General features: G+C 42.4%; 1 protein-coding gene across 2 annotated transcripts; it reads left to right on the forward strand.

The window, feature by feature from the left end:
- Positions 1-2,881: 2,881 nt before the first annotated feature.
- On the forward strand, positions 2,882-15,665 carry RWDD2B (RWD domain containing 2B). Of its 2 annotated transcripts, none has more exons than XM_043448662.1 (6): positions 2,882-3,019; positions 7,318-7,488; positions 10,871-11,097; positions 11,192-11,259; positions 11,377-11,739; positions 14,426-15,665. In XM_043448662.1, the coding sequence occupies exons 3-6, from the start codon at positions 10,891-10,893 to the stop codon at positions 14,658-14,660; spliced, it is 873 nt and encodes a 290-aa protein (XP_043304597.1). In that variant the 5' UTR covers positions 2,882-3,019; positions 7,318-7,488; positions 10,871-10,890; the 3' UTR covers positions 14,661-15,665. The 2 variants fall into 2 exon arrangements, with proteins under 2 accessions (XP_043304597.1, XP_043304598.1); XM_043448663.1 differs by having other exon boundaries at positions 7,347-7,488.
- The last annotated feature ends 2,155 nt before the right edge of the window (positions 15,666-17,820 follow it).

A 17,820-nucleotide genomic window follows, 5' to 3' on the forward strand; every position in this document is an offset into this window, starting at 1 on the left:
GTTACCTTACTCAAACACGTCACATTTGAAGGGGGACATTTAAATTTTATTCATTTCCCCTCATTTACTCATTTTACTCATTCTGACCAGCCGACTTATAAAGTTGAGTATATAGTCTTGAACTAACCTTGCTGACAGGGTAAAATTTACAAATGTTTACTGTTTATGCGTTAGAAATAGGTTAAGTGCCAAGCCCTCTGTAAAGTGAAATAAACACAGGCTTCGTCGCCTTGGAGTTTAGTCTTATGCAGAAGGCACAATAATCGCTAGGGGGAAAGATGCAGGTTCCAATAGAAAAGCAGGCAAAGGATATAAACAGGTAATTCACAATAAAAACATGATAAAAAGAAATAGTCATCGTTACTAGTAATCTGATAAAAGTAGGTTAAGAAAGTGGCACCCTAACCTGTCGAATTGGCCAGAGTAATGATGGTTAAATTTAGTGGGGTAAAGGGCTCTCCTGCTCTATACTGCTTATATAATTTTTTAAGTTTTAACATTTAGCAGATAGACCTTGTTTTTTTTCCTTCTTTCTATTCTAAAATGGCCTTAGGGCCATTGTACCACACCTAGAATGCCATTCACTTTTGATCTTTTAATTCTGTTCACACTTTAAAAGTCACTTTCACATAAAGAAATTGGCTGAAAAACATAGGTAACATGGCTACTCTATCACTCACATCACCTTATTTTACTTCTCTACCCAGAATTTATCACCATTTGGTATTTTTGTTTCATAGTTACTAATGTATTTACCCCCTGCCCCACCTCCAACCTTATGTGTGTGTATTACTCAGTCTTGATTGATTCTTTGCCACCCCATGGACTGTAGCCCGCCAGCCTCCTCTGTCTGTGGGGTTTCCAGGCAAGAATACTGGAGTGGGGTGCCATTTCCTTCTCCCCTGCCCCCATAAATACCCAGAAACAAGCAGACCTAAGCTCTCTGAGATGGGGGCATCTTTTGTCTTGTTCTATATCTCGTGGCTATATCTCTAGAACCTAGAAGTGTTTGGAACATAATACTTGATACTTACTGAAGAAATTCAGTCATGAGAAATGCTGGTACTTGACTATTCACAGCAGCCTTACTCATAATAGCCAAAAAACTGCAAACGGCCCATGTCTCCATCGAAAGAGGAATGGAAGAACTGAGGTATAGTCACTGAGTGGATACAACTAAGGAATAAAAAGAAATTACTGATACACACAAGAACATGGATACACACAAAGAAGCCTTACACAAAAGTACCTACTGGATAATTCCATCTCTATTAAGTTCTGGAACAGGCAAAACTAATTATGGTGTGGAGAGAAAAAAAAAAGACTAATAGTTGCCTGTTGGGTTGGTTGAGGACTGACTGGGAAGGAACCTGAAAGAATTTTCTGGGGTGCTGTAATGTTCTACATTTTAATAGGATTTGAGTTACCAAGGTGTATGAATTTGTCAAAACTCAGCAAATATACATTTACATTTCCTTTTTACTTAAAAAAAAACTACATAATTGAAATCCTAATGTTATGCATGCTTAAGTACTTAGAAGTAGACTAACGTCTGCAGTTTACTTTGAAATGCATTAAAAGAGATGGGATGGATGAATTAGATCTATGACAAAGCTAGTTAGGCATTGTTGAGGTCAGTTTCTTAACCTTAGCACTGCCGGCATCTTAGACCAGCAAATTTTTTGTAGGGGCGATACCCTGGTGCACCCTGGTAAGTTGAGCAGTATCCCTGGATTCTACCCATTAGATGCCCAAAGCACACACCCTTCCAGTTGTGACAACTCAAAATGTCTTCAGACATTCCAAAACTCCTTTGGGGAGCAAAATCAACTTCCTCCTTTTCCTTTCTTTGTGAATTGCGTCACTGTGAAATTCTCTCAACTTTGCTGTAATGCTTGAAATGTTCCATAAAAGTTGGAGAAAGATTATTTAATGACACTGAAAAATGCTCACAAAACACCATGTAGAAGATGCAGCTATGAAGACCTTTAAACACATCTTATTTTTGTAAAAAGAAAAAAAAAATTAGCAATGATCGTACCTAATATCAATACCAGCTTGTGCTGTACTGGTCTTGGTCGCTCAGCCGTCTCCGACTCTGCGACCTTATGGACTGTAGCCCGCCAAGCATCTCTGTCTGTGTGGATTCTCCAGGCAAGAATACTGAAGCTGGTTGCCAAGCCCTCCTCCAGGGGATCTTCCCAACCCAGGGATCAAACTCAAGTCTCCCGCATTTCAGGCAAATTCTTTGCCATTTGAGCTATCAGGGAAGAGCCAATATCTAGGCGATAAATCTTATGAGATTTCTATAATGAATATATACAATAGAGGAAAAGGTACATTGAGTATATTTAGTTGGTTAAGAAAAATATCTTTTAATTACTCTCGTGTTGGGGAGTCAGCTTAAAACTGTCCTTCATTAGCGCAGATAAATTCCTGTGTTGGCACAGGGTTCTTCCTAGGATCGCCACGGCCACTATCCACGCTCACCGGTCCCTACTGCCTACTCAGCGTCGTTCAGGGGCCAGCAGGACCGCTACTACCTGGGAAGATCTTAGGAATGCAAAACGTGGGACTCCAAGGCTACCTTCCGAATCTCATCTGCGTTATACCAAGATCCCCGAAGGACTCCGCCCCAAGTTCGGATTTGAGGAGCGTTACTTCAATGGACGATATCCTGACCCAGGTAACTTGCCGGCCCTGCTTCTCACTGACAGTGCCAGCAGCTGGGAAACGCGAATAGGGAAGAACAAAAACTATCCGGCTGACAGAAACGAAGCCGGGCCCAGGGATCTCGGTTTTCTCAGCTCCGACTTCCGGGGCGCGCGGGCTTGAGAACGCGCACGCGTCCGTCCGGGAGGGCGGAGTCTCACTCTCCTCAGGCGGCCGGACCAAGGCTGTTTGTGGGCTTCCGGTTTGCTGGCCCTGGGATCCTTGAGGGTGTCTCCGAATACGAATCGAGCCGTTTGTGCAGCCAGGAAACGCGGGATTACAGCACTGAGTGGGCCCATGGCTCGAGGTGAGTCTTCTGTCCACCGGTGGCGCCTGCGGACCGGGAGTTCCTACGCTGCGGCGGCCCCGTCCACCGCTCGGTAACTCGGCGACCTGGTGGCCCCGCCTCCCCACTAACTTCTCACCGCTCATTGGTTAGAACTAGCGTCGCGTTTCCTGGCCCCGCCCACCCTCGTCTCCTCTCCACCGCGCCCCACGCCCCCCGCCCCCCCACCGAAACACACACACAGCACACACGTCCTGAACATGGTTTGCGTTAGGGTAGGGGCCAGGGGAAACTTTCTGAATAAGTTAGGACTTGAACAGTCAAGTCCTTTAAAAAATATAATAGTCAATAAAAAGAAAAAAAACTGCAAGGGAAAAAGAAAGGAAGCTCGTGTCATTCTGCGTTCTTACGGTGATATTCACTAAAACCTTGAGTGAGAAAATCCTGTTCAAGGTGTTTCTGTGACTGAAACCTCGTCTGCGAAAATAACTGGACAAATCACTTATTTGTGACATCACTCCGGTAGCTGTCCACCCATGCGTCGCTGAGACCCAGACCTCCAAACTCAATGAGGCCTGTACCCGAAGTAACTCACTCCCTGACTGACAAACGTGCTTTTGGAGAAATGCTCAATACTCCCTAAATTACATCTTCAGCCAGATCTCTTATAAACGCCGTAGTTGTTCATCTAGCTGCCTGCTGAACGTCTCTACTTACTGGGTGGCTTGATAGGCATTTCATTACCTAGTCTGTCTAAGACCAAGCTTCAGATTTCCACCATCTTCCCCATCCAAGTAAATGGCAGGTCCGTTCTTCCAGTTTTCTCGAAGCCTCGGAGTTATTCTTACATATCACATGTAATTCATCAATGATCCTGTTGGGTCTACTCTTAATACATGTCTAGAACATGAACAGCTGCTCACCATCTCCACTACCATACCCTAATCCAAGCCACCATCATCTCTCCTTCTATCATTGTAGTGCCTACCTGCTAACTCTGCTTCCATCCTTCTTCCCAGCAGTGAGTGTGAGCCTTTTAATAAGTCAGACTCCTACAGTGGCCTTCCATATCAGTCAGGATAAAACCCCAAATCCTGGGACTTCCTTGGTGGTCGGATGTGGCAAGATCCCCAGGGCTGCAACTAAGAACTGGCACAGCTGAATACATAATAAATATATATTTTTAAAAATCCTAAATCCTGGTCATTCCCTGTGAGTTCCAACATGACTGCCCCTGATTTCCTCGCCAACCTTTTGTCCTAAAACCCTGCCCCTGGCTCACTCTGCTCCAGCCACCTGATGTCGTATCATCCTGCTTCCTGGACTGTGGACATGCTGTTCCTTTTGCCTGGAAGACTTTTTGCCCATTTCAACACGTGGCTTTCTTCTTCAGTGCCTTCAAGTCTCATTCCCCCCCAGTCACCTTAGCAAAAAGGCTGTCCCTGAACAGCCTGTGTATAATTGAACCACCCCTAACAACTTGCACCTTATCTTATCTTCTTCATAACAGTTACTCACTGGACATATATGTGGGGGGTGGGGGAGGAGCGGCTGGAGACGTGTGTTCAATCCCTGGGTCGGGAAGATCCCCAGGAAGAGGGCATGGCGGTGTGTGTGTGTGTGTGTGTGTGTGTGTGTGTGTATGTGTTCTGTTATCATAGTCTGCTCCCACTAGGTTAAATCTCTGACAGCACAGATTTTTTTTTTTTTTTTTTGGTTACTTTAGTCCATCATTGCAGTCTTAGTGCTTGACATACAATAGGTGCACAAGAAATATTTGTTGATTGAATATAAAAATAGCAAGCTCTTATGTCATTTACTCTGTTGCCAGGCATCATTTTAAGCACTTCCCACACATCCTCATTTAATAACTTACAGCAGCCCTGTCATTCCCATTCTGGAGATGGGAAGTGAAGCACACAGTTGGTGAAGCTGGGAGTTGGTGAAGCTGGGAGTTGCAGCTTGGCAGTCTGGCAACAGAGTATACTTAAACCACTATGATAAAAACCAAAGTAAACTCACCTCCTCTCATAACCGTCTGACGAGTTGTTTCCTAGTTCCCCAACTCCAACAGGACTGGAAAAAATAAGGAATTCTAATAGTCCAGGAGTTTTAAATATTTCTGAAGATATATATATATATGCTGAAGATATATGTGTGTGTGTGTGTGTGTGTGTGTGCCGGGGTCCAGCCTCGGCAGGATCCAGGGGGTACCCTCAGGATGAACGGCGTCGGCGAGAGAGAGAAGACACATGAGACCAGCCTTGACAGGGCCAAGTCTGCAAGGGAGAGAGAGAGAAAGAGAGAGAGAGAGAGAGTGACCAGACGGGGGTGTGCAGCTGGCAGAGTCTGGCAATCCTTTATTTTTTACCATAGCTTTTATATCCTAAGTTAGTACATTTCTAAGGGGAAGATAGTTTAACATTACGTCAGCTTGTCCTTCACGAAACCAGGGTGTTTTCTGCATACTTTTTTTGTTTCTGAGGGTCTTGTACATTATCTTCTGGCCTTGGGGCCTATTAACATTTTATGCACGTCAGGTGAATGTAAACCTATTTTCTCTTTCTATGGTGACCTTAACTGAAAGGTAGCAGTCTCATAGGGCAACAGTACAGAGTAGAAGTATAACCTTGTTAACACAAAAATTAATCCTTCTGCAGAAGTTGTCAATTGCATTTATCTGAGAAGGTTACCCAACACAGACTCTGTGGCTTCGGTGAGGCAGCTTCTGCCTAGCACTCCTGGCTGACAATTAACAACCATCTCATTGTTACCATACTAGGGCTAAGCTCTTATTTCTCTAGATCTTTAACTATATTAACAATGGTTTCTATAACATAACCTTAGCACATTAAAAGCAAAAACACAGCAAGCAAAACACAGCAAGCAAATGTCAACCCAATAACCACCTTTAGAATAATTTTTCTTATGTTTTCTAATAGGACTTCCTCACTCCCCAAAGGGCTCTGTGTCTACTAGGGCGTTTATATGATCAGGTTCTTTATGCTATTTTATGATTTGGGTATTATAAGCAATCATGCATATTAGTACCAAGGGCATAAATGCATTTGCCAAACAAACTAAAACTAAAATACCAGCAAAGGAGTTTAAATCAAAACACTCCTTTCACTCTGGTTAATCTCATAAAATACCACCACCTGGGAAACTTATTGATTAAAGTTCTAAATTGATTCTTATTTGGAAAGAGATCGGGGAAGGCCTTCTGCCTGTGTCACAGAAATTAGAGAGTAGTCTATTGAAGCAAGCATCAGAAAGACAGATATCATCTTTAAGGTGAGTGCCGGGGGCAGCTTTTCGGAATCCCTGAAAACCTGATCCGCCTTGCCCATCAGGTTTTCTCCCTCATGACCTTGTCATGGGTAGGGTCTCGTGTGTTGGCTCCCAGCATGTGTATATACATACATCCCCTGGAGAAGAGAATGGCAACGCACTCCACTATCCTTGCATGGAAAATTCCATGGACAGAGGAGCCTGGTGGGCCACAGTCCATGGGGTCACAAAGAGTCAGACATGACTGAGCGACTAAGCCCACACACATGTACATGTATATCTTTTGGCCATACCACATGGTACGAGGGGATCTTAGTTCCCTGACCAGGGATCAAATGCACACCCCCTGCAGTGGAAACACAGAGTCTTAACCACTAGACCACAGGGGAGTCCCAAGGTGTGGCCAGATTTAAAGGAACCATGACCTTCTCTAGGCTGAAAGTTCTACTGGCGCTAAAGAAGTGAAGGGCTGCCTGCAGGAGCTTGGTCAGAGGTGATTGTCAGAATCCCACCAAAGCAGGGAAAGAATAATGAAGAAATACCCTGGCCTCTTTCTCCTCCCGTCCTCCCACTTCCAGCCAGAGCACTTGCCAACCATAAGAAATGCAGAAGACTTGGGTGCTGTAGGCTGTGGAGGTCCGCTGTCTGGATTCCAGGGAAGGGTAAAGAAGGACCAAGAATGGGTTTAGAGGACAAACAGTAAGTAGCATAAGGAGAAATATTCCAAAGGATGAGTCCCTGAATTACAGCTGGGCAGATGGACTTGTGAAGAAGGGACAGCTTCAGGTCCATGCTGTTTTTTGTGGGGTTTCTTGCCCTGCACACCTTTCTTCCCTCGCCACATTAGGCCTCCTCCTCCCTTGTCTAAGTCTTACCCTTCCTTTAAGGCTCAATTCAAATCCTGCCACCTTCCTCAAATCTTTCTTTGAAGACCCATTATATTGATCATGCCCTCATTTTAATCCTTGTGATAATACTGGTCACTTAACACTTGGCCTTTTTACCTTCACTGTTCTATATTTTATTAGATATAAGTCCTGATCTTCAAACTAAATAGTTCCAGGAGAGAATGAAGGATGAAGCTCTACAGATAATAGCTGCCCGGTCAACCTTTACCAAAGATGAAAAGGAAGTCCATGAAGACACCACCGACTGAAATAATGGTGTTTGATTCCCCAGAGTGAATTCTCGTTGAGAAGGTAAGCCATGTTTCCTCTGCATCAGTGGGATTCAGTTTTCCATTCAGAAGCATAACTCTTATTCCTTTCTAGTGAATTTAGAGGTACTACATGCTAATCATGAACTTCAAGCAATATAGAAACATACAAATTAAAAGGTGAAAATCCTTCTGCCAACCCACATTAGCCAACTATTAATAGTTTTGTGAATTCTCTTTGTGATTTTTTTTTCATGTACATGTGATGGTATAAGAAGGAATAGTAGTAGTATTTATTGATTAAGATTATTTATATTGTTCTACAATCTACTATTTTCATTTATTTTTACAATCTACTATTTTAGGTAACCATACATCATGAACATCAATGTCAATATCCATTTTTTAAGTTATTTCATAATATTCTACTGTTTGGGTGTACAGGATGTACAGGCAAATCTCATTTTATTGCATTTTGAAGATTCTGTGTTTTTTGTTTTTTACAAATTGAAGGTTTGTTGCAACTCTTGAGCACATCTCTTGGTATTTTTCCAACAGCATTTGCTCACTTTGTGTCTGTCACATTTTGGCAATTCTCACAATATTTCAAACTTTTCATTATTATTACATTTGTTATAGTGATCTGTGACCAGTGATCTTTGATGTCATTATTACAAAAAGATTATCATTAAAGTATGTATTTTTTTTACATAATTCTATTGCATACTTAACAGATTACAGTGTAGTATAAACATAACTTTTATATGCACTGAGAAATCAAAATATTTGTGTCACTCACATTAATGTGATACTTACTTTATTGTGGTGGTCTAGAATTAAACCTGCAGTATCTCCAAGGTATGCCTATGTATTTACTTAACTACTGTTCTGTTGCTGAACAGTTAAGCCATTTCTGAATTTTTTCTTATTATTGACAGTGACCATCGTTAGAAACACATTTTTATGTGCTGGTTTTTCTTTAGATCAGCTTCATAAGATTAGAATTTTTAGATCAGCTTTCCTTATAACAAGTTTCCCCCCCTTTTTTTTTTAATGCCAACTTGATAAAAACATTGTGTTAGAGGGACTTCCACTTTTCAGGATATTTTTCCTATACTTCCCCAAAAGAATATATATATATATAAAACACAAAAATATTCTGAAAGGTGGAGAGAGGGTGACAGATCAGTGAAGGACCTCGGGATCCAAGGAAGGACATGATGATCACTCCTTTGGGGATTTTTTTTTTGCCTCAAATATCCCAGACTTGCCACTGAAGAAGCAGCAACCCATTATAGTCTGCTGATGTCATATTTTACCGGTGTCAGTAAAATACAGAAACCTTATGTCACTTTTAATTCAATGATATAATAATCTTAAATTTTTCTTCTACATACATTTAGAACAACAGTCTTATAACTTGTGATTCCGCCATCAGATATGTAGTGCCAATATTAAGAAACCCTGAAAGAGAGTCTAAAGTCTAGACTCTAGAGTTTCAACAAATTCGTGTTTTCTACAGCATACACACAGCAGCTTTCCAAAGTAGCTGGTATTGACAGTTCTGAGCCCTTCTGCAGCGCTGCAGTTCCCTTCCCCACCTGACCAAGCAGTTAATAAAGGGAAGAAAGCTGAAATCTGAGTTAGCTGTGACTCATTGACCCCTCTCCACCTTCCTGTATTTTGTTGACAGCTTTTATCTGTCATTTCCTGTCCCTTCATATTTAACAATCTATTCCTGTACTCTAATGGAGGGAAAAGAGAGAGAAATTAACACATGTGCTCAGCCTCCATGTTTTATTAGATGGCCCCGCACTTTCTTGCAAATGAAAATCAAGTTATCAAATTCTAAGAAATGTTTTAAAATCCAATTTTGATTAGCATCTTGTAATCTTTATGACCTTGGAGTGGGGAAGAATCTTCCAACAAAGATTCAAAGTCCAGAAGCTGTAAAAGAAAAGGCTGGTGAGCCTGCCTCCTTAAAAATAAAAACTAATGAATGGCTCACAGAACAACATATAAAGACTCTGTGCCAAGAATTTTTTTCAAGCAGGGGACTGTGTGAAAATTTTAAACTTCCATGTAGCAGCTTTCTGGAGGCAACTTGACAGTATCCAAACTTTTTAATGCTATACCAATCAGCCACCTCTGCAAACTTATTCTTGTATATATATTATTCACAGCTCACCAAACTGTGTGTCTTTATGTGTGTGTATGCGTATATATAAAGTTCCATTATAGAAGTGTTCGTAATAGCAAAAATGTGGAAAAAACCCAGGTGCCCATCAGTAGATAAGGAATGCAATGAATTATGACATATCTATCTGATTCACTATGATAGTCAACCACCAGAAAGAATAAGATAGATCGATCTATGTGCTGACAGTGAATAGATGTCCAAAATACATTTGGTGGGGAGAGAGTTAGGCAGTAAGCACAAAAGGTTTATAAATATGACCCCTTGAGAATATATTTTAATTATATATTTCATTGTCTACATTTATTTACACATTATATCTCCATGTGTTTTCCATATATGTATATGTGTAATGCCTAAAATGTTTCTGAAACACCAAAATCTCTGCCTTGGATGGGGGACTTAGCTAGGGGAAGCAATCACCAGTAGCAAACTGTGTCTTCACTTTTTAACCTTTGTCCATCATTTGCATTTTACAATCTTGTGCTTTTTTTCTGTTGTTGACATGAGTTACTTGAGCTATGGGATAATTAGCCTTTATTTTCTGTTTTTCACATTCTTCTATTTTTTAAAAACTAATGAATATTAGGAGAAAAAAGTGGCCACACATCTAACTTTCTTCCTTATTCTTTTCATTCTGAGTTTCCAAGGTAACCAATCAGAGCCTCGCTCCTGATTATATCATTGATATGCCTTTTGGACTACACAGTTAGTTTACTTCCATGTAATTGCTCATTGTGGTATCTCGAGATGCCACATCAACTATCTGCATACAAAGGAATTTGATGCCTGGTTTTTTTAGAGTTTTATCACTGTCATTGGGTTGTCCTGTAGTTTGGATCCGTGGTGGTGGTTTAGTTGCTGAATCGTGTCCAACTCTTTGCCACCTCATGGACTGTAGCCCGCCAGGCTCCTCTATCTATGGGATTTCCCAGGCAAGAATTCTGGGGTAGATTGCTATTCCTTTCTCCAGGGGATCTTCCTGACCCAAGGATCAAACCTGGGTGTCCCACATTGCAGGCAGATTCTTTACCAACCGAGCCACCAGGGAAACCCCTTTGGATCCTTAGTATATTACATCTGAAAGTAACACAGAAGGTATTCTGATTAAATGTCATATTTTATTAAGAAATCAAATTTTCAGTAAGTACCCATATTCAATATGTACCCATGTTGAGTTCTCCCAGGATTGTATTTTTAAATGTCTCTCTTATCCTTACCTTCTTAGAAACTTACAGGTACCCCGAAATGACTGAGATTGAACAGGCAGAGGCCCAACTCTCTGAGTTAGACCTGCTGGCCAGTATGTTCCCCGGTGAGAACGAGCTCATCGTGAACGACCAGCTGGCTTTAGCAGAACTGAAAGAGTGCATTGAAAAGAGGACCATGGAAGGACGATCTTCAAAAGTTTACTTTACAATCAGTATGAACCTGGACGTATCTGAGGAAGCAATGGTAATTCAGTTTTACTTCTGGAAGCATTGAAATATGTCTCAACTTAAAACAGCACTTAGGGCAGTTTTTCTTTCTCTCTCTTTTTTTAAATCAGGTGATGTTTTCTCTGGCCTGTATTCTTCCTTTTAAATACCCTGCAGTTCTGCCTGAAATTACTGTCAGGTATGTTACAGACCCTGGCCAACTTTAGAGGTCAAAACTAATCTGAGAACAAAAGCAGTTCTCAAGTTTGTTCTGAGAAAATTCATTTAATATTTAATCCCATATCTTTTCCATCAGGTCCGAATTATTAAGTAGATCCGAGCAGGCTCAGCTGAACACGGATCTGACCGCATACCTACAAAAGAACTGTCTCGGAGATGTCTGTATACTGAATGCCACAGAGTGGGTTCGAGAACATGCTTCTGGCTACATCAGCAAAGACGTCACCCCGTCCCCTGCTCCGGGAAGTACAGTCCAGCCGGGCCACCACGTTCTCACAAGGCTCTGGATCTACAGCCATCACATCTACAACAAATACAAAAGAAAAAATATTCTCGAGTGGGCAAAGGAGCTTTCCCTCTCTGGGTTTAGCATGCCTGGGAAACCTGGTGTTGTTTGTGTGGAAGGCCCACAGAGCACCTGTGAAGAATTCTGGTCAAGGTTGGCCATCACAACCCTTTTTTGTTTTGTGGATGCGCTGGGGTCTTCGTTGCTATGTGCGGGCTTTCTCTCCTCTTACAGCGAGTGGACACTTCTCTCTAGTTGTGCTCTGTGGGCTTCTCATTGTGGCTTCTCTTGTCGCAGAGCACAGGTTCTACACACACGGGCTCAGTAGTTGTGACTTGCTGGCTCTGGGGCACCAGGCGTGGGCTTCAGGAGTTGCGGCTCGTGGGCCCTAAAGCATGCAGGCTTCAGGAGTTGTGGCTCACGGGCCCTAAGCCATGCAGGCTTCAGGAGTTGTGGCTCACGGGCCCTAAGCCATGCAGGCTTCAGGAGTTGTGGCTCACGGGCCCTAAGCCGTGCAGGCTTCAGGAGTTGTGGTTTGTAGGCCCTAAAGGATGCAGGCTTCAGGAGTTGTGGCTCACGGGCCCTAAGCCATGCAGGCTTCAGGAGTTGTGGTTCACGGGCCCTAAGCTGGACAGGCTTCAGGAGTTGTGGCTCGCGGCCCTAAGCAATGCAGGCTTCAGGAGTTGTGGTTCGTGGGCCCTAAGCTGGGCAGGCTTCAGGAGTTGTGGTTTTCGGGCCCTAAGCTGTGCAGTCTTCAGGAGTTGTGGTTTGCAGGCCCTAAAGCATGCAGGCTTCAGGAGTTGTGGTTTGCAGGCCCTAAAGCATGCAGGCTTCAGGAGTTGTGGCTCGCGGGCCCTAAAGCATGCAGGCTTCAGGAGTTGTGGTTTGCAGGCCCTAAGCTGTGCAGGCTTCAGGAGTTGTGGTTTGCAGGCCCTAAAGCATGCAGGCTTCAGGAGTTGTGGTTTGCAGGCCCTAAGCTGTGCAGGCTTCAGGAGTTGTGGTTTGCGGGCCCTAAGCCATGCAGGCTTCAGGAGTTGTGGTTTGCGGGCCCTAAAGCATGCAGGCTTCAGGAGTTGTGGTTTGCGGGCCCTAAGCTGTGCAGGATTCAGGAGTTGTGGTTTGCAGGCCCTAAAGCATGCAGGCTTCAGGAGTTGTGGCTCACGGCCCTAAAGCATGCAGTCTTCAGGAATTGTGGCTCATGGGCTTAGTGGCTTCACAGTATGTAGAATCTCGCTGGACCAGCGATCGAACCCTGCACTGGCAGGTGTATTCTTATCCACTGAACCACCAGAGAAGTCCAAGTCTTTCACAACTTCTGTCTGCCTTGTCAATTATTACTTCTGCAACATGATACTCAGTTCAGTTCAGTCCCTCAGTCGTGACTGACTCTTTGCGACCCCATGGACTGCAGCACACCAGGCTTCCCTGTCCATCACCAACTCCCGGAGCTTGCTCAAACTCATGTCGGTGATGAGTCAGCCAGCCATCTCATCCTCTGTCGTCCCCGTCTCCTCCTGCCCACAATCTCTCCCAGCATCAGGGTCCTTTCCAATGAGTCAGTGCTTTACATCAGGTGGCCAAAGTATTGGAGCTTCAGCTTCAGCATCAGTCCTTCCAATGAATATCCATGACTGATTTCCTTTAGGATGGACTGGTTGGATCTCCTAGCAGTCCAAGGGACTCTCAAGAGTCTTCTCGAACACCACAGTTCAAAAGCAGCAATTCTTTGGTGCTCAGCTTTCTTTATAGTCTCTCGCATCCATACATGACTCCTGGGAAAACCATAGCTTTGACAGACCTTTGTTGGCAAAGTAATGTCTCTGCTTTTTAATATGCTGTCTAGGTTTGTCATAGCTATTTGTCCAAGGAGCAGACGTCTCTTAATTTCATGGCTGCAGTCACCATCTGCAGTGATTTTGGAGCCCAAGAAAAAAAAGTCTGTCACTGTGTCATGTATCACGTGATACTAGAGATGTGGAAATCTGTGTGTCCCTGAAGTCATATCAGGATTTAGTCTAAAACAGCACTCACATTTGGTCAGCGTACTCCCCTCACCTCGGCGCAGAGAAGATGTTCTGTAGATAGATGTTAAGTCCCGCCCCTGCCCACAACACTGCCTACTGTCCCCTCCATTTCTATGGATCTGATTCTTCTCTCATCTTAGCGATGCCGTAAGTTGTGTGTACCCTATGGAACAAGGAGATTTCTAATCTTATTTCTATGAAAGTGAGAAATGAAAAGTGTCAGTCGCTCAGTCGTGTCCAACTCTTAGCGACCCCATGGACTGTAGCCTGCCAGGCTCCTGCGTCCCTGGAATTCTCCAGGCAAGAATACTAGAGTGGGTTGCCATTCCCTTCTCCCAGGGATCTTCCTGACCCAGGAACTGAATCCAGGTCTCCTGCATTGCAGCAAATTCTTTACCGTCTGAGCCACCAGGGAATCTTATTTCTCTACCGATACTCTAAATGACAAGCCCCTTCAAGAGGTTGAGATTCAGGAATTTCTACATTTGTTAAATGCTGATACCAGGCAGTGATAATGGCAGTAAATGAGTTTGCGGATGGGATATGGGGGAAATGGCAACCCACTCCAGTATTCTTGCCTGGAAAAGCTCTTGGACAAAGGAGCCTGGTGGGCTTACAGTTCATAGCATTGCAAAACAGACATGACTGATCACGTATTCCTGGAATCATATTTGATTAAAATAAAATCCATGTGAGATAAAAGGACATTTCTTTACTTCTAGGAAAAGGCATTGATAAATCTATTTTATAGCTTCTACTTTCAGGGCTTTAGAATACACATCTTCAAAATTTCTACTCTGAACATTTCTTTTCAGGCTCAGAAAATTAAACTGGAAGAGAATTTTAATTCGCCATCGAGAAGACATTCCTTTTGATGGTACAAGTGAGGACATGGAGAGACAAAGAAAATTTTCAGTTTTTGAAGAAAAAGTATTCAGTGTTAATGGAGCCAGAGGAAACCACATGGACTTTGGTCAGCTGTATCAGTTTTTGAATGCCAATGGATGTGGGAATGTTTTCCAGATGTTGTTTGGTGTGGAAGGACAGTGAGCAGGGGAGTGGCTGAAAGCGTTTTGCCACTGTTGGTCTTTTGACTTTTTCCTCTCTTTTGCTTGAAAGATTAATTTGACTTTAGTCCCACTCTAGAATGTCAAGGAGGAAAAAGAGGAAAAGCAATGTAGCAGAAATGCATCTGTTAAAAATGTCATGGTTAGAACTGAGTTTTAATTTATAATCTTAAAATTATTGGTAGACATTTCTTGACTTACAAGCTACCCGTTTTGAAAGAGAAATTAATTATATTATAACGTGGGTGGTCCATCTTGCCACCCATCCACAATCCCTTCCCCCTGTATCTGTGTCCACTAAAGAACCTCGAAAGGCTAAAGGCTCACTGTCACAGACTCTCTTGCAGCTAGGGTGGCTGGGGGACACAGCTTTGACCATGGAATCTCTGGAAAAACTTTTGCTTCCCTGATTAAAGTGATAGATGCAACTAGGGCACCTCTTCCGTCTCTTCTGTCACAAACACCAAAATGATCACTGGAGCTGCAATAGTCCAATAGCCACGAAGGAAGGAGGGGTCAAGAGAGCCACAGAGATGCCAGTCCTCAAGCAGTTGAACTGCTGATCCAACACTAGCCCCTGCCTATCTCTAGATAGCTTATTAGGAAATAAAACCAGTTTTATTTGTATTTCTGTGCCTGTTACTAGCAGCTGGAAGTGAATTTGCCAATTAGATTTTTTTCAGAGCATTAGTTTTGCAGGTACCCTGGCCATTTGGTACAAAGACAGGTGAGATTTTTCTGAAACAGAGTTTGCAGTTCATCTGTATTTTTGTACACTCACACTCTGCCCCTGCTTCTTGGCTTACCTCACAGAAGGCTTTGAAGATTTTTTAATAGGTCTCAAGCGTGCATGGAATTGGTAATTTAGAGCATTTGTTTTTGGCAAATTGGATTTTGACAAATTTTTTTCATTCTGCAAGTGGCTTTCTGTAAATCTACTTTCAGCAAATTGACCCACTCAAATAAACACACAACCTGGTTTTTGAGATCCTGCATAAACCAGTTTCAAAAGTGATGATTAAATATTTACTAACTGCTATTACTCAGGTTGATCCTGTGTGTTGGGTATTCCTTGAGGAGTGAGACTCGGATGGAGGAATGGGTGGAGGTGGGGGGCACATGCATTGTTTATCTTAGTAAAACAGTTGGAGGCAACTTATGCGGCCGTCACTAAGAGAATAAGTACATTATGCTACATATTATCCAATGCTAGGGAGAAAACAAAAGGGATAAAGTAGAACTACAAGGAAAGGTGGATACATCTTAGATACACACACAGGGAAGAATCCAAATGGTATTCACCGATGCGAGTCTTAGGTGCCTTCTCAGGTTCCCTCCCTGCTGCCCACCTCCCTGATGCCCACCTCCCGGGTGCCCTGTCAGCTGCCCTGGAAATGCCAGTCCTTCCTCCGCGGCCACCACACAGCCAGACGGACCAGCTGTACCTTACTTTCTGACTTCCCCAGCCACTTCCAGACTGGGATGCAGTACCCTACCAAGCATGATACCAACATGGCAACAACAGTCCAACAAGGGGACAAGGTGATGCCATGTTACTTTCAGCAGGGATAAACTACTAAAACAACTAAAATAGTTGGACACTATTTTAATGAAAAACACATTGTATGTATAAATACATTGATCTCAAGTGTAATATAAAAACATAGACTATAATAATGTAGCTTTATAAGCTTTCTTCCCAGACAGCTGTCAAATTTAGACATTGAACTATTAACACAGTGACCAAGAGAAGTACAGAGTTTTCAACCTCATAATTAAGAAATTTTCTCTGAAAATGAATCAAAGTATTAGTCATCAATAAAGAAAACAAGTTAGATAGTCTGCCTATATTATATAATGTAAAAGACACCATATAAGCTGTAAGAAACTAAAATGTAATAGGAAATATAGATTTTTTAGACTTTTACCAATGATCATGGGCTTCCCTGGTGGCTCAGTGGTAAAGAACTTGCCTGCCAGTGCCGAGACAGAGGTGTAATCCCTGGGTTGGGAGAATCCCCTGGAGAAGGAGATGGCAACCCACACCAGTGTTCTTGCCCGGGAAGTCTCACGGACAGAGAAGCCTGGCAGGTTACATACAGTCCATAAGGTCACAAAAGAGTCAGACACGACTTGGTGACTAACCAACCAAACCAATGTACTACATATATAAACATCCTTAAATGTAAAATTATTCAGTATGATTGCATGATGTCTATCCCATGATGACAGTTTGTCAATGTATTAATCTGAAAAACATCTTGAACTGAAATCATCTATAAAGAAATGATAAATCTTTAAAAGAAAGTCTTAGTCTCAAATCAAGTTATGTTTAACATAATTGATTGAATCTATAGAAAGCAAGAGTGTTAGCAGGAAACATTGGCTACATAACCATTTTTATTTGTAAAAGTAATTCTGGTACAAACAATAGTTTTCTCAAGTCGATCAAAACAAAATCAAAAAAATTCTAAAATTAACCTCATAAAACCAAATTAAGTTTGGATTAACTTAATCAAAGCCAGCCCTACCCCCTGCACATTAATTTGACAGAGTGTATTAAAAAAACAAACAAAAAAACTTATCTGCTATCTAGCATAACTGATGATTACTTTTGGCACCTATATAAAAGTAACAAGCACAGTTTTTTTTTTAAAGAAAGTTGTATATCAGGGAAACCCAACAATATATCATTCATGAAATTCCATTAAAGCTACCAGGCAGCCAAGAGTTAATAGAACATAAGAAGAATTGATGCAATGCCAAAGAATGCTCAAACTACTGCACAATTGCACTCATCTCACACACTAGTAAAGTAATGCTCAAAATTCTCCAAACCAGGCTTCAGGATTACAGGAACCATGACCTTCCAGATGTTCAAGCTGGCTTTAGAAAAGGCAGAGGAACCAGAGATCAAATTGCCAACATCCACTGCATCATCGAAAAAGCAAGAGAGTTCCAGAAAAACATCTATTTCTGCTTTATTGACTATGCCAAAACCTTCGACTGTGTGAATCACCAAAACTGTGGAAAATTCTGAAAGCGATGGGAATACCAGACCACCTGACCTGCCTCTTGAGAAATCTGTATGCAGGTCAGGAAGCAACAGTTAGAACTGGACATGGAACAACAGACTGGTTCCA

This window comes from Cervus canadensis, chromosome 27, assembly GCF_019320065.1.
Source record: "Cervus canadensis isolate Bull #8, Minnesota chromosome 27, ASM1932006v1, whole genome shotgun sequence".
Taxonomy (NCBI): Eukaryota; Metazoa; Chordata; class Mammalia; order Artiodactyla; family Cervidae; genus Cervus; species Cervus canadensis.

Coding starts and splice junctions, on each gene's coding strand:
- RWDD2B (XM_043448662.1), top strand. CDS start 10,891: ATGACTGAGATTGAACAGGCAGAGGCCCAACTCTCTGAGTTAGACCTG. Junction 11,098..11,191: donor ACGTATCTGAGGAAGCAATG/GTAATTCAGTTT, acceptor TTTTTAAATCAG/GTGATGTTTTCTCTGGCCTG. Junction 11,740..14,425: donor TGTGAAGAATTCTGGTCAAG/GTTGGCCATCAC, acceptor ATTTCTTTTCAG/GCTCAGAAAATTAAACTGGA.